The sequence below is a fragment of the Solea solea genome, chromosome 10 (genome assembly GCF_958295425.1).
Source record: "Solea solea chromosome 10, fSolSol10.1, whole genome shotgun sequence".
NCBI lineage: Eukaryota > Metazoa > Chordata > Actinopteri > Pleuronectiformes > Soleidae > Solea > Solea solea.
The window spans coordinates 19,604,428-19,618,636 of record NC_081143.1 but is presented as its reverse complement, the minus strand read 5'-3'; the positions used below and the strand labels follow the sequence as shown (position 1 = coordinate 19,618,636).

General features: G+C 39.5%; 1 protein-coding gene across 4 annotated transcripts; it reads right to left on the bottom strand.

Moving 5' to 3' along the window:
• Positions 1–460: 460 nt before the first annotated feature.
• Positions 461–13,717, bottom strand: tdrd7a (tudor domain containing 7 a). 4 transcript variants are annotated; one of them, XM_058639628.1, is made up of 22 exons: positions 13,628–13,717; positions 12,565–12,783; positions 11,736–11,880; positions 11,089–11,194; positions 10,806–10,898; positions 10,216–10,253; positions 9,927–9,955; positions 9,454–9,624; positions 7,939–8,706; positions 7,599–7,789; positions 7,035–7,227; positions 6,111–6,222; positions 5,708–5,919; positions 5,260–5,394; positions 4,773–4,856; positions 4,491–4,625; positions 4,262–4,372; positions 3,736–3,916; positions 3,421–3,590; positions 2,782–2,975; positions 1,956–2,116; positions 461–1,051 (listed from the first exon to the last, which is right to left on the bottom strand). In XM_058639628.1, exons 2-22 carry the CDS (start codon positions 12,766–12,768, stop codon positions 819–821), a joined length of 3,666 nt encoding a protein of 1,221 aa, XP_058495611.1. In that variant the 5' UTR covers positions 12,769–12,783; positions 13,628–13,717; the 3' UTR covers positions 461–818. The 4 variants fall into 4 exon arrangements, with proteins under 4 accessions (XP_058495611.1, XP_058495613.1, XP_058495610.1 ...); XM_058639630.1 differs by lacking the exon at positions 13,628–13,717 and adding an exon at positions 13,312–13,582 and having other exon boundaries at positions 3,751–3,916; XM_058639627.1 differs by lacking the exon at positions 13,628–13,717 and adding an exon at positions 13,312–13,581.
• Positions 13,718–14,209: the final 492 nt, after the last annotated feature.

Sequence of the window (14,209 nt, the reverse complement as noted above, 5' to 3'; positions counted from 1 at the left end):
TGGTGTCGAGCTTCAGAATCAGTGCAACCAATTTAGAAGAAGAAAAGTTAATCCCATGAAACTACTGAAGGGCCAGGTGGAGGGTAATTTGGCTGGTAACTGGAGGGTCGCTGGGTCGAATCCTGAGAAGGTGCCAGCTGAGCAAGGTACACAACCCATGTGTACCTTGCTACTTACAGTTTGCATTTAAAGTGCTGCGCACTACTCCCTGCACTCCGTTTGTGTGAGTTCAACAAAAAGAATAAGCTAAAACACAGGTCAAATTCATTATCACTAACTTGCATGTGTAAAAATACTGTAGTTTTTGATTTGTCGTAATTTTCTTATGATACTTCACTGGTAGATCATGAGTTGCACCTTATGCTAACCGGAGCACTTTTTTTTTTTTTTTTTTTTTAAGAGTTTAGGTGAAGTACATCCTCATTTGTGTCCATATTTTAATACAAAAAACTGGCGTGAACAGCTTTTTTTTAATGAAACATTAGAATAACTTCAGCTTTTTCTTTTTTTCTATTTACATAGAGGAATGACATTAAGCCATTTATGTTCGATTAATAAAACAAAAATGTGTTGAAAAATTTAGTGCAAAATGAGCCATACCACTGCACGCATTAAGAACAGCAAACAAAAAATGAAATTGGGCAATAAAGTCAAAACACATGCAACACACAGATGACTTTACCTAAGGGAACCTAAAGTCTAAATGAATATTTGTGTCATTTACCAGAATTTATAAGAGAACCACCCAAGTGTTCAAAAAATAAAGGTTTACTTTTATGGTCCAGAGTCTGCTTGCTCATCCATTTTAAAAAGAAATTCTAGGCAGCTGAATACAGCTTGCTGTCGATGTCGGCCATGATGGTGTGGATCCAAAGGTCCTTGTCCTCCAGTGTTGTGTCCACAAGATAAACCGTCAGTCGACGCTCCCACGGCTCACCTTTAACTTCCGACACCTCCTGCACACTCTCCATCTGGGCTACTAGAGGTCGCCTTTCAACATGATTTCTGAATAACATGGAGGCTTCTTCTGACCACTGGTTCTGTGACACACCTGCCAGATGAGGGAGAAGAAAAACTGGTTTGTAGACAGTTACTGAGCTGAGTGTCAGGGTTATCTGCTGTAAGACTGACGACACAACTTGCTCCACTATGCGTCATCGATGCTCAGCCATGGTCTCTTGATGCAAGTTGCGATCCACCTAAAACTGGACTTTTAAAATAGATGTTATTCTGACTAAAATTGTACTTGGTCAAATTTCTCAGTCGGACCAACACACCAAGATAATGTGAAAAGGAGTGAATCTATTATTGCATTTCAAGATCAACTGAACCCAAACTGGCTGAGGCTCATATTCCTCATAGTTCCTACCTGGGTGCTTTGACCTGGAAATAACAGGAGATGGTACATAGAAGCAAGTTGACAACTGAGAGAAAAGTAGCAAAATCCAGACAGTGGATTTTTGGACTGATGTGACCAAATTTGCGCTTTGTCAGCTTCAAGAAATTTTGAATTCATTAATGGTACACAGAATGGCGCCTGACATTAACTACTAGGCACCAGCTTAGGTTTTTAGTTTGTGATGCAACAGTTCAACTAGAAAAAGGGGGCATATACTACAGCCTAAAATCATGGAGGCTGATATGCTTCATTCAATAAATTGATTCCTCACTAATGCTTGTATAATGATCAACTAAATGGACTTAACTGTGCATGGAAACATCATGAGTGAGACTCAGTTTTGAGCAAAGTAACTATTTTAATGCATAAGTGTTGAGAAAGTAAGCAGTGTCAAGGAAAATGCTTGTGGACAAATTCATTCAGATTTAAAACATCAATTTGTGGCATTATTCTTAACAAAATAAAATATTAATTAATTAATTAATAGTAATATATTATTAATATTAATACCATGAGATCAGTGTGGCCACAGAAATACTGTCAGAGTTCAACTTACCTGCCAGTTTAGCAGGAATGGCCTGGAAGGGCAGCTGTCTGAACTCTTCTATCAGGGGCTTGAGGAGGTTACTACGGACCAGATCATGTTTGCCGTGGTCGAGGTCGTACACAGACACAAACCCATTGGCCAGAATCCCCTTCACCTGAGCCCGCTGCCAGCTATGTAGAGATGGATTGAGCCATCAACCATAAGACAAGAGGTCTCTGTGAAAGTTCTCGGTCATCCAGGTCATAGCCATCGTCTGTGGTTAGCTGTAGGCTACTGCCCTGGAGTTCATTTTAAGACATTTCACCTCTCACTTTCTCCCTTTCACATGTAACATCTGAAATGCATGAAAACTGCATGGAGGAAGCCAAAGCTGTTTTTAACCAAGGCGGTCTACTAAGAATGCAACGATAAGTCAACTTTGGCGACAGAAATTGACAAAATTAGTGACAAATTAATTTAATTGTCTGTCACAGATTTTTGACAGTGGAATTTTTTTTTTTTTTTTACAGGGAGCTTTCTACCCATCTCTGCTTGGAGTCACACGTGTAGTGAACAGCAGAAGATGGCAGGGAGATGCTGCAGATCTAACACCTTCTTACCCGAAAATATCAAAAAAGGTATGGGAGCACATCACTCTGGACGCACCAATTTCTTCAGTAAATTGCTTTAATATTAAATAAGACTATGGACTGTTTGCAGCAGTGCTCGTATGGCACTGACCGGTTATGGTCACTAAAATAACTTACCAAGACAACATAACACACTCTTACAAGTAGGTTAGTAATGTTTGTACAGTATGAACCTCAGATTTTCAAGGAGTGGAAACATCACTTACTTCTTGTCTATTTTGGCAGCACAGATGTCTCCTCTTTGAACGTTCATGGTCGCGTCAGTCCTCGACATTTGGTTATAATAGAGGATCATCTCCCCCAACAACACTGTCAGCCTATGCAGGTCCTGCCATGGCTGCAGCACAAAGTGACTGGGGTGACAGGCCACTGGCACAAACACATCCATATTCTGACCAGGCTGAAAGGAGGAGAAAAAGTTTTTTGAAACTCTTTTTTTAATTTTATGAAAGGGCATGTATAGGTTTTGGTGGTAATTTTAAGATCAAATAACATTAGAAAGTGAATAGCTGCTGCTGTGCTTGTAATGATTGTCTTGTTATTGTATTTGTTGACTGATGTGATTGAGATGAACTTAGTGGATGGACACTAAGTTTTTTTAATTTTTTAAACGGACAGTATATTGTTAAAGCAAAAAAGGGGGAGATAAGACAAGAAGAGATTTTTGCTCTGTCCCATTTCTTTTGATGTGTTATCTTTGATCTAAATTGTTGTTTTTCCTTGTTTCTTTGCATAAATAAATAAATAAATTTAAATGATGAGTAGGTAGCATAGAAGCAGACCATAATACACTGTGTGAGCTTTACATCTACTTTGTTCAGATATTGAGTCAATTCTCCACACACCTGAGGGAGCTCCAGTAGGGGAGGTAATGGAAGTGGCTGCTTCCCATTTTTTGCAGTCGTATCTGTGAGAGAAGTTTCTCTTACTTTGTGGCAAGGCTGCATCGAAGCCTTAACACCACGGTCCGGTACAGAGCTGCACAGAGTCAACTTCTCCACTAGGGAACTGAGACCTTGGCAATCAGAAAGCACAGATGCATGACAAACCTCCTGAAGCTGAAAGTGTTTTCAAAGTCAATGTGCTTGAAACCACAACACAAACACATGATGGTAGCAGTTGGTAACACAAAAAGGTACAACGTCTCTGTCTAACATTACCTGTATCCATATTACCGTTACTGTTGTTGACTGTGGTGGTGTTCTGTGCTTTAACTTTCAGCCACAACTCTGAATGAGCCAGCTGATGGTTGATGCTGTGGTCCAGGTCTTGGCCATCAGCACCGACAAAGAGGTACATGTAGACCAGCTTGTCCCCTTTGCGATCTTCTAGTTTCAAGATCTAAAATTGGGCATGTACAAAGTCAAGAGAGAGACATATGAGTAGTTCACACTGCAGTAAAACGCTTATTACTATCGACTCGCTTGGGACCTCGCTAGAGCAGGTACCAAAAAAAGCACCAGGTACCAGGTACTATCCCTGATGGAAACGCCAAAAAAGTGTTGAGTCATGCTAGAAGTGTATAATGGAAAAGACCCATAACATAACCTGAGCTATTTAAGCTACTGTACAGCCTGTAAACATTCCTTTCTATCAGTCTTTTAACAAAGCCTTGTTTTAAAATGATCAGACAATGGGGTAAGAAGGTTAACGTAGCCATGTGTTGCGTGTGTAACAGTTTGCAACCTTCATTCTGCAGTCTTCAGAGCCAAGCACAGCCTCCTTCAACCACAGAAGAGCCTCTGGGCTCCAATCTCCCTCTGGAGCTTTGAGGTCAGCCAGGCGACATTTGATAGCCTGGGGAGATCAGACACTGTACACGATTAGCATCTTTAGGAACAAAGTTTTTTGTGCAGTGCTTTGCTGTTTGTCTTATACATACCCCAACATAACTAATTACATAAAAACATCTGACCTGTGGTGGGATGATGGCAAAGTCTTTGAGTAAAGGAGGGGGGATCTCTCGGAGATCAGTCACTTCCACTGTTGCAAGGATACCCAAGTCAATGAAGAGGATCTCCAATATTCTGTTGTTGTACATGTTGGTTATCTGTACACACCAGGAACACCACAAATGCACACCAAAGAAATTTAAGTAAATCATGTGATCAGACAACACAAAATCTTAAAATTCAATGTCTACAACAATAATTTTTAACCTTTTCAAGAAAATACATCTTTATGCTTCTGATCTTACCTCAGCTCTGGACCACTTTTCTTTGTAACGGGCTAAACAGAACTTGCCACTGAAAGGTCTGGACACCAGGGACTCAGATGTCATCTAGAAGCACCATTCAATGATATAAATATGAAATTAAAGGGAAAAACTTAGAAATGGATATGATAGCAAATGCAGCTGCTTTTGGAAATACAATGTGTAAAACACTGAATGCAAGACAGTCATGGTAATCACCAAGGACAAAGCAGATGGCCAAATAAAGGAGAAACAGTGAGCATACTGCAGGTAAAGTTGTGTCTTATCTGTAATATTAAACTTGTGCAGTATCATGAAAGGTAACAGCATCTCTCTGCTTCAAGGCAACCACTGAGGACACCTGAAAACTAGACTACTGACAACGTGACAACTCTGTATACAATCAGTGTAAACTTGTATTGTTCTCCAACAGAGTAAAACAGAGGTAGTAGAGCAGCAGCAAGTGAGGCATTTTTGTACTCAAGTCTACCTGTGAGATGAAGAAGGCCTCTGTTTCCTTCAGTAACTTGCTGAGTCTTGCTGTCCCTCTGCAGGGCAGCTGGCAGCAGATACTGCCATCTGCACACACATTTGTGACACACACGTCCTGGTAGGTAACATTTACCTACAGGCAACAGAAAAGAAATGGAAACATTCATTTTTATTTGTAGAATAGTGGGTCATAAGATGCTGCTTTTCTTATACTTTAGTCTTCCCGTTAGGTTTTTTTTGACTCAAGGAGGATACTTAGGTTAGTGAAGGTAGTTCAAAAAGCAACAACCACATCTCAAGATGTTAACACCAAAGCTATGATACTGAACATCAGTAACACTAATCTTATGTCAACAACCAGTATACCACTATCTAACTGGAGCATAGAAACTTTGCTCTCTAACTCTGTATCCCAATTCACATGTGATTAAAGCCATCAAACTTACAGTCAGAGGGTTGTCCATGGTTTTATCCTGCAGAGACTTGAGGCAGGCAGAGTTAATATTGATGTCATCATCCTGTGAGGTGTCGTACAACACTACCACCGGCATCTCCATCTGTTGACATGGCTCCAAGGTCTCAATCAGCAGGATCTTTCCAACTGCCAACTTGTCCAGATAGGACAGGATCATGGGATGTGAGCTGAAAGTCTCTAAACCTGAAGAACAAAAAAAATGAACGTGAGAGAAAGATTCAGACATGTTAATAAAGTCTTACTTAAATGGTATTAGCAGATGTAAAGGTCTTGTCCCTCATTAGAAGAACATGTTTTGATATCTTTTGGGCTTTCACCAACATCAGATGAGTAACAAATAAAGGTGTTAACTCATTACCTGATCTGGCACATACCTGCAAGTCTAACATTAGTAGCCTGGAAGGGCAGAGAGAGGAAATCCTGGTGCAGCTCCATCAGATTAGTCCAACTTGTCTCCACAGAAAATCCATAGTCCACATGGTACACCTGACAGACAAAAAAAAAAACACATTTTCTGCAGACACACCGACACATACTGTTGCTACAAGACATCTTCTTCCAACAAAGATCTTCATAAGCCACAATTCAAAGGCTGCTTTTCTGAACTAAAGTGACTATGATGTGCCAAAGAATTACTCCTATAACTTAAATGATGATTTTTAACCACAACAAATTTAAATAAGCTTTTAAGCATCAACAAATTTTGAAGATTAAAACAACTACAATCACACAATACAGTGATTTCCCAACTGTGGGCCATGGCCCCCGGATGGGACCTGAGGATACTGTAGCTAGGCTGTCGGGAGGTAATTGAAAATAAAACATTTTGGTAATTAAGCTCTCAAAAGGTTTAAAACCACCTGGATTTAACTAAGCAAATAGGTAAGAAAGAGTGGTTCAGGGAGCATGAGACATCATTTCACACATGGATTGGCCACCACAGAGTCCAGACCTTAACCCCATTGAGAATCTTTGGGATGTGCTGGAGAAGGCTTTGCTCAGTGGCCCGACTCGCCCATCATCAATACAAGATCTTGGTGAAAAATGAATGCAACACTGTATTGTATAACCATATTTTAAACATTTTAGGCTGTGTTGTTTGAATGTTTTACAAAACAGTTTGTCTTTTCAATCATATTTTTCAGGACGCCATGAGCGTTGATCAGAGGTGTGACTAGTAATGGCTCTGATGGCCTTTCACCCTATGTCAGCTAAGAGTGGCATCAGCGCCCCTTGCGATCCTCATGTGGAAGATAAAGCGGTAGAAAATGAGTGAGTGACCCAATAGAAAAATATACCTTAACTTTGTTGAGGGCCATAAGTTCCATGACTTGGGCTCTAGCCAGCTCATCTCCATCCTCTCCTCTGACTGCTACCAGCTGACCAATGACTGGGTTAGATACAGGATGGTTGGTGGAGCCTTGGCTGTAGAACAATCGCATTACATCCTCCATGGCCTCCTGAGCATTGGAGTAGTTTTCACCCACATACCTGGCAACATTTTTCAGCCTTTTACCAACTATACATAGCATAGTACATTAAAAACAGTAACCTAAATTGTCCTATTACATAATATTAGCTTGTTTGTTTTTGTTTTTCTAAATTTAATGAGTCTGATAGTGTTGTGTAGAAACACTGGGATTGAAATCCAGATAGTAAATTAATATGATTTGCACTATTTAAAGACACATGTGAGCATCTGACACAATAGGGGCACATAGATTATTCTAATTCTTTATCCTATTAAAACCTTTTATTATTTTGTGATTGGTAAGATAACTGTTCTGTGACCTACATATTGAAAATGATACTATTTTAGGCATCAGTGACAATGTTTAGCATAGAGATGAGATATAAGATACCTTATAGTAACAGAATTGCTGCTCTTTGCATCAGTAACTAGCACCGAGGGATACTGCTCTGAGGGAGAAACCAGACGGGGAGGAATCGTAGGGCTCAGGACCTCGAGACCAGAGGGTAGGGGATGACTTCTGCACAGCTTGCTTTCTTGGCTATCTGTGGCTTCCATGTCTGTTCTGTTATACAGGATGGCCTAACCACAGGGAAATACAATAAAAGACACATTAACAAAAATATTAAGTGGGAGAACCCCTAAGAGTTGGCTTTATCTTTCAAGGTGACTTACTGTACTGTTACTCTAACTTGTGCCCTGCTGCACACTGTGCCATCTAATTCACTTACCTTCTTCTTGCCATGGGTCACGGAGTACTCCACAGAGCACATATCCAACAGAAGAGATAAGTTTTCCAGAATGTATTCAGGAAATGGCACCTTGTATGTCTCCATGAACAGTTTAGGCAAAGCATGTGCCCACAATCCTTGGCTGTACTTGGACAGCAGCTCCTTTATTCTCTGGCGCACCTCAGCTGACAAGGTGTCAGCAGAAGATTTTGAGACTGGGGAAGAACCAGAAGAAGGGGAAAAGGTAACTTTCAAAAGGGGTAAAATATCAAGGTCTGGTTGACGGTGGGAGGACACAAGCACAGAAGCATTGGCTGTTGAAGGGGAAGACTGTGGTTGGGCAACAGGCTGAGAAACTTTCGGGGTAGTTGAAGTCAAATTAGGATTATCTTTGCATCCTCTCACAGGAGGAGTTAAAGGTGAGGGCAGTTGGGGAGAAAGAGCTAGGTTACGGACAGGGCTGCGCAGCGTCACAGAGGAAAACTGCCTAACTGGAGAGGCAGAAACAGGCTGTGGCGGGAAAACAAAAGTGGGCTTAGCCAAGGGATATTTGGGGGAAACCCTAGGTTTAGGAACAGGGAAAAGAGGGGGAAAGGCTTCTTCAGGTGTTGATGGAGCTGTAGAACTTCTTGTGGTGCTGGCACATGAATTAGTGGGCGATGTTGGACAGGAGTTGCTGATGTTTGTTCTAGGAACAATTGGGGGCTTTTGGGGCAGAGGAGGGAAGAGTAGTTGTTCAGCTCGGTTGTTGCAGGATGACTGCTCCACCTAAGACCAGATGGGGAAAGAAGCAAAAAAAAAATGGTTGAATAATTGATGATTCCATATAGATAAAATCTAAGAGTGCAACTCACGACTATTTTGATAGTTGAGTAGTCACTGATTATTTCAACGATTAATCGGCTTATCGGAGGAAAAGTTCAAAATATACAGATTAGAAACCCATCAGAATGAAGTAACTACCAAATGTCCAGCAGAGGGTGCTGTGCGCACTATTTGGCCGGAATCCATGTCCACTTTGCTCATCAAAAAGACACTCGTAGATATGGTGTTCATTATAACGGAAACAAGGTCAACTGTCTTCCTGAGCAGACAATCACAACATCTGAAAAGTAGCACGTGGAAGCAACTGTCATCCATGTGTTCCTCTCAGAAGAGACCGGTAAAGAGTGCGATGACTCACTCTGTAAAATAGCATGTTGTTTGGCTCCACAGCCCAAAAAAGACATGGAACATAGACAAAAACATAACCAACAGGTGATAATTAACTTTGTTTGCAATTAAGTTTGTTGTTGATTAATTGTTGTATACCTAATCAAATATAAATGTAACTTTAATTACTAGTTAATTAAATAAATATACTCTACATGGAACCATTTCAAAGAGGAAAAAAATTGAGTAGACATTCTACATGTTTGTATTTGATTCAAATACATCACAGTTCCCACGTTTTAAAATGCATAATGATAAGGAAAATTAAAGAGTTAAAAGCACGTTGCTGTGGTACAGTCTCACCATGCAAATGTGTGTCCACTTTTCCAGGTCAACAATTACTTGAGGGTGGAGCTTCTGATTGAACATAGCACTGTAGACCTCTGGTATTTTTGACAACCACACTCCACAGCAGAACTTTCCTAGAAGTTGAGTTATTCTGCTCTGCACAAGATTCTTGTCATACAGACCAGACTGTGGGGAAAGAATTCACAATTTGTCACTGAAAGCATGCTGTACTATGTATGCCATTTTGGTGTAAACATTTTTTTAACGAATAACACAAATAAAGCATGAACATAAAGACACAAGGACAGAAACTCCTAGACAGACCTGTCAGAAAATGTTAACTGTAACATTGCTGAAGTGCTACAGACACCAAATTAATATTTCAAAGAAATTTAAAATTTTCTCATTATTAATTGATGTTCAAAATAATTCAATAGAATGGTATGTGCAACACGTACTACCTAAAATGTGTAGTCATTACTGCATACCTGGGAGGAGGCTCGTTGTAGGGAATTATCTGAAAAATTGAGGGGAAGGTAGAAATGCTAACAAATTCTCATATCAGTGAAAACTCCGCAATTGAAAAATAATGAATAATGAATGTGTACACATATATATATATATATATATATATATATATATACACACATATATATATGTGTAATACACAATACATATTTGAATTAGTATAACTATATTATATTTTATAGTTAAATACCAATATAGATAAAACTTAGCTAAATAAATTAGGAAACAAATCAAGAGAAAGCAACATACCTTGAGGTTTCTGGCCATTTTCTGAGCTGTTCGCTCTTCTGTAAAACAACACACTTTAAAGCAGTGGTTCACTTTTTATACCAAACACCACCTGAGGAAATAATGAGCTCTCAAAGTGAACACCTTTATCACCAACATTAAAATACAGTGGTGTAAATATACTGAGCAATAAGATTTGTTCTCTCATCATCCTCGTCTTCCTCACATATACTTCAGGCACTGGTATAGTGAATTAGATTGAGATGGAGCGAGAGATAAGGTGATTGTAATTTTTATTATAATTATTTGTAATTCATTTAATATTCTACGCACTTTAATATTGAATGCACTGTTCAAAATTCCTCAGCTCCACTCTGATCACATACCCTGGTATATACAGTAGAACAGGACCACCAGTGGAAGCTTGCATACCACAGGCTTCCAAAAAAAAAATGACAGTAGTTTAGTTCAAGATACAAGATTAAGTCAAAACAGTTGTGTATGGTGGTGTACATTTATACAGTATGTCAGCTGAGCGCCCCCCGCGACCCTCATGTGGAGTATAAAGCGATAGAAAATGGATGGAATTTGGTAACTTTGGTATTGTTCACCTTTTAGGCAGGACACATGGTTTCACAGCAGGTTGAGGAGCTGGTTGTCTGTGTTCAACAGGTGTGATGGCACCTAACCTTTGGTCCAGCTGCCTGATGTTTGGACACAACACAAGGAAAGCTTTTTTTTCATATCATAAGGCAATTAAAATGAGCTAAATATATGAAATTATAAATCATACAATTGTCCGTAGCCTGCACTTTCAAAAGGTTTGAACACAATCACATCACTCCAGATTTGTGGCTAAACATTTTTTACATTTGTAATGCAAATAATATCTACCTGTAGTCTCCTGATGCACTGAACCCTCCATAAGACCAAGAATGGTTTGCTGGCCGGTTCGAGGCACCAGCAGCTGAAGGCTGGCGGAGGGAGGACCTAGGTCTCACTGTATGTATAGAAAGAGAGAGATAATGTCAGGTTACAGTAAAGAAAAATTGGATGGAATCATAAACACTAAGGTTTGACAAATGATGAGGAACCAGGTTTTGAAAAATTACACAGTACTGTGCAAAAGCCTTTAAGCCACCATGAGCTTTATAGTTTTAATTTAAACCTTCAGCACCACAATTATAAGGATTGCCTCATTTTCCATATACATTGATGCTTGTGTAAATTAATGTAAATAAGGATATGGTGTAGATAAAAGTTTGTCTCATTTGAAGCCTACTGTGCAGATAGATTACAAATTAAAGGCCAAGGCGTAGCCATACAAACCCAAGACAATTTTGTGTCGCACTCGAAAGATTTCTGGTCACGCTCTAGAACCTGTAAAAACAACAAAGCTGGTGGTGCCCTGAGACTATTGCACGGTGCTTTATGTCACCTTCTATCCCAAATAAAGAACCCTACAGACCAATTTAACACTTGGGATGGGGACTAAAATGTGTTTATAATCCTTAAATGCATTTGTAACAAGTGTCTCCTACTGTTGAGCATGTACGGGTTGGAGGGTTTGAATCTCATCCTGCAGTTGACAACTTGGGAGTGGCCAGATTTCTTGGAGCTCTTCTGTCTGGCCACCAGCTCTGCAATGCTGGCCGTCTCTTCAGACACCCCGGCGAAGCATATCATCTACAGAGAATCATCATTACACTTTTAACATGTGGACAGTGTTCAGTTTGACGGTTCACACCTGACATTAAAATGCATCCTTGACAAATCTCCTGTGCCCACATGCGATCAACCTGTACTTAAATATATCAGACAGTATCTGCCTGTGACATGTATAAACATGTCTGCTAAAAGCTTAAATGTAATTGTATGTGACAGGTAAAGAGAGAAAGAAAAGAGTCAGGAGGAACGAGTAAATCAAAGCCCTCTCACGCCGCTGTCACATAAAATAACATTTAAAAATGCTGTAACGGTGGCTACATCGGATAGAGGACATCAGCTGAGGTGTGATGTCTTGTGTACCAATGAGGTGGAATGTTAATCTGCATTTGTTTTCTTTTGTATGTTTTGTTTGCACATGTTCAAAATAAACAAATAAATAAATGTCTAATCTGTCATGAGGATGGATTTGCATGCTCAGAAATGTGGCCACATGCATACCCAAACCACTTCTAAATGTGTTTTTTTGTGATGGAATCTGTGGACAAACTAAGCATTGGGTGTTTCAAGACCTGTCCGCAATTTGATTGGATCACTCAGGACAGAGGTTAAAACCAGATCCGTGTAGGGTCCTAAGAGACTGTGCCATGAAAAATCAGCACATTTTAAGCTGACATCAGTGAAAATAATAAAAGGAGCCCTTACCTCGCCCATGCGGTACTCCATCCGCACCACAGAGGGGATACTTTTAAGAAAGTTCTCAAGGTTTGAGTAGCCCAGCTTATTTAGCGGGATGCTCTCTCCACACAGTGAGCGGTACTCTGAGTGGAGGCTGTTTAAAGACACACCGCCCTTGCTGGACAGAAGTACTGACCGCAACATTTTCTTGACAGACTCGCTGTCCGACATCCTGTTAAATGCACACTGAAACAGAAAGAACATGGACATAAAAAATAATTGAACATAGAAAAGTAAAACTGCATCAGAAAGACCTGGATAAATGTGAGACATTTTATTTTAGTCAAAAGACAAAAAGTCGAGTGCCTTCTCTCTGCCAAATATTGCAGTTTGATTCTCACTATAATTATTAAGTTAAACTGCAGTTCAATATCAACTGTGTAACAGATTTACATGAAGGATAATTTACTATAAGAACCTAATGAGATGAACGTTTTAACATTTAAAAATTGTACCACAATTTAAAACCCAAAAAAAGAAAATTCGGCCTTAACTAATTTGCTAAAAGCATTACTTTTGCAAATTGCAAATTCGATGTGAAATCGATAGTTCAGCCCTAGCCAGGACATTCAGGACAGTTGTACTGTTTAGATTCACAAACAACAAAATAAGAAACGCAGCAAACAGAGAAGAAATGTAGAATATGAAAGAATGACTAAATATAGAAAACGCCACCAACATCCGTATAGCATTAGTTTATCAAAAAACACTTGCCTGAGCTGTGAAATAGTTTTTTTTAACGTTCTCAAACTCAAAAATCGTTCCACAGTCAGTAACAACATATAATAGACGTTAAGACTGGATGAATTATTTGTTGGACGCTTAACGGTTGAACAACGTGGGCGTTGGCTAATAGCTAACGGCTATTCGGCTTAATGGCGAAAGGCTGGTTAGGTGCCAGTGCCTCGTTCACAGCCAGCAGTCACATAAAGTTTAGGGGAAGTCGACTCAGAGGTGACCCGCTACAAAGAGGCCATCATAAATCCTACCGACCAGAAACATTTGTTCGCATTTGTGACGTTAACCTTACCTTTACAATTGGCTGTCTCGTCAAACTGCTAAACACCTGAACGCAGCATCCCAAACGGTGGGCCACGCGCACCTCCACGCCCACAAGATCAATCAAGAACATTGAGTGACTTTTTGGTTGTTGTTTTTTTCTTTTAAAAATGACTGGGTTTATTAACATGTATTTTTCTTCAAATGTATGTAATACATATTTATTTAGATTATAATAATTCTTTTAGATGGATTTATTAAGTCACACAATACTGTGGTGCTTTTAATTGCAGTAGGAAATTACAGGCCCGCAAACCTTTATGGTGCATTTATGTGTACAGTGATGTCTATAGTGATCCCTGGTTTATCGCGGGGGTTATGTTCTAAAATAACCCGCAATAGGCGAAATCCGCGAAGTAGTCAGCTTTATTTTTTTTTTTACAATTATTATATATGTTTTAAGGCTGTAAAACCCCTCACCACACACTTTATACACTTTTCTCAAACAGACATTACCATTTTCTCACATTTCTCACTAGTTTAAACACTCTCAAAGTTCAAACCTTCGTAGATTTTAAAACATAAAAGTATTATAGAATGCAACAAAAAAATC

Bases quoted from the DNA above. Each gene is read 5' to 3' on its own strand.
- tdrd7a (XM_058639628.1), bottom strand. From the start codon at position 12,768: ATGTCGGACAGCGAGTCTGTCAAGAAAATGTTGCGGTCAGTACTTCTG. The intron at 9,956-10,215 runs GTATGTTGCTTT...TCAATTTTTCAG, and splicing joins AAATGGCCAGAAACCTCAAG to ATAATTCCCTACAACGAGCC. The intron at 9,625-9,926 runs GTATGCAGTAAT...CTTTCCCCACAG, and splicing joins TACAACGAGCCTCCTCCCAG to TCTGGTCTGTATGACAAGAA.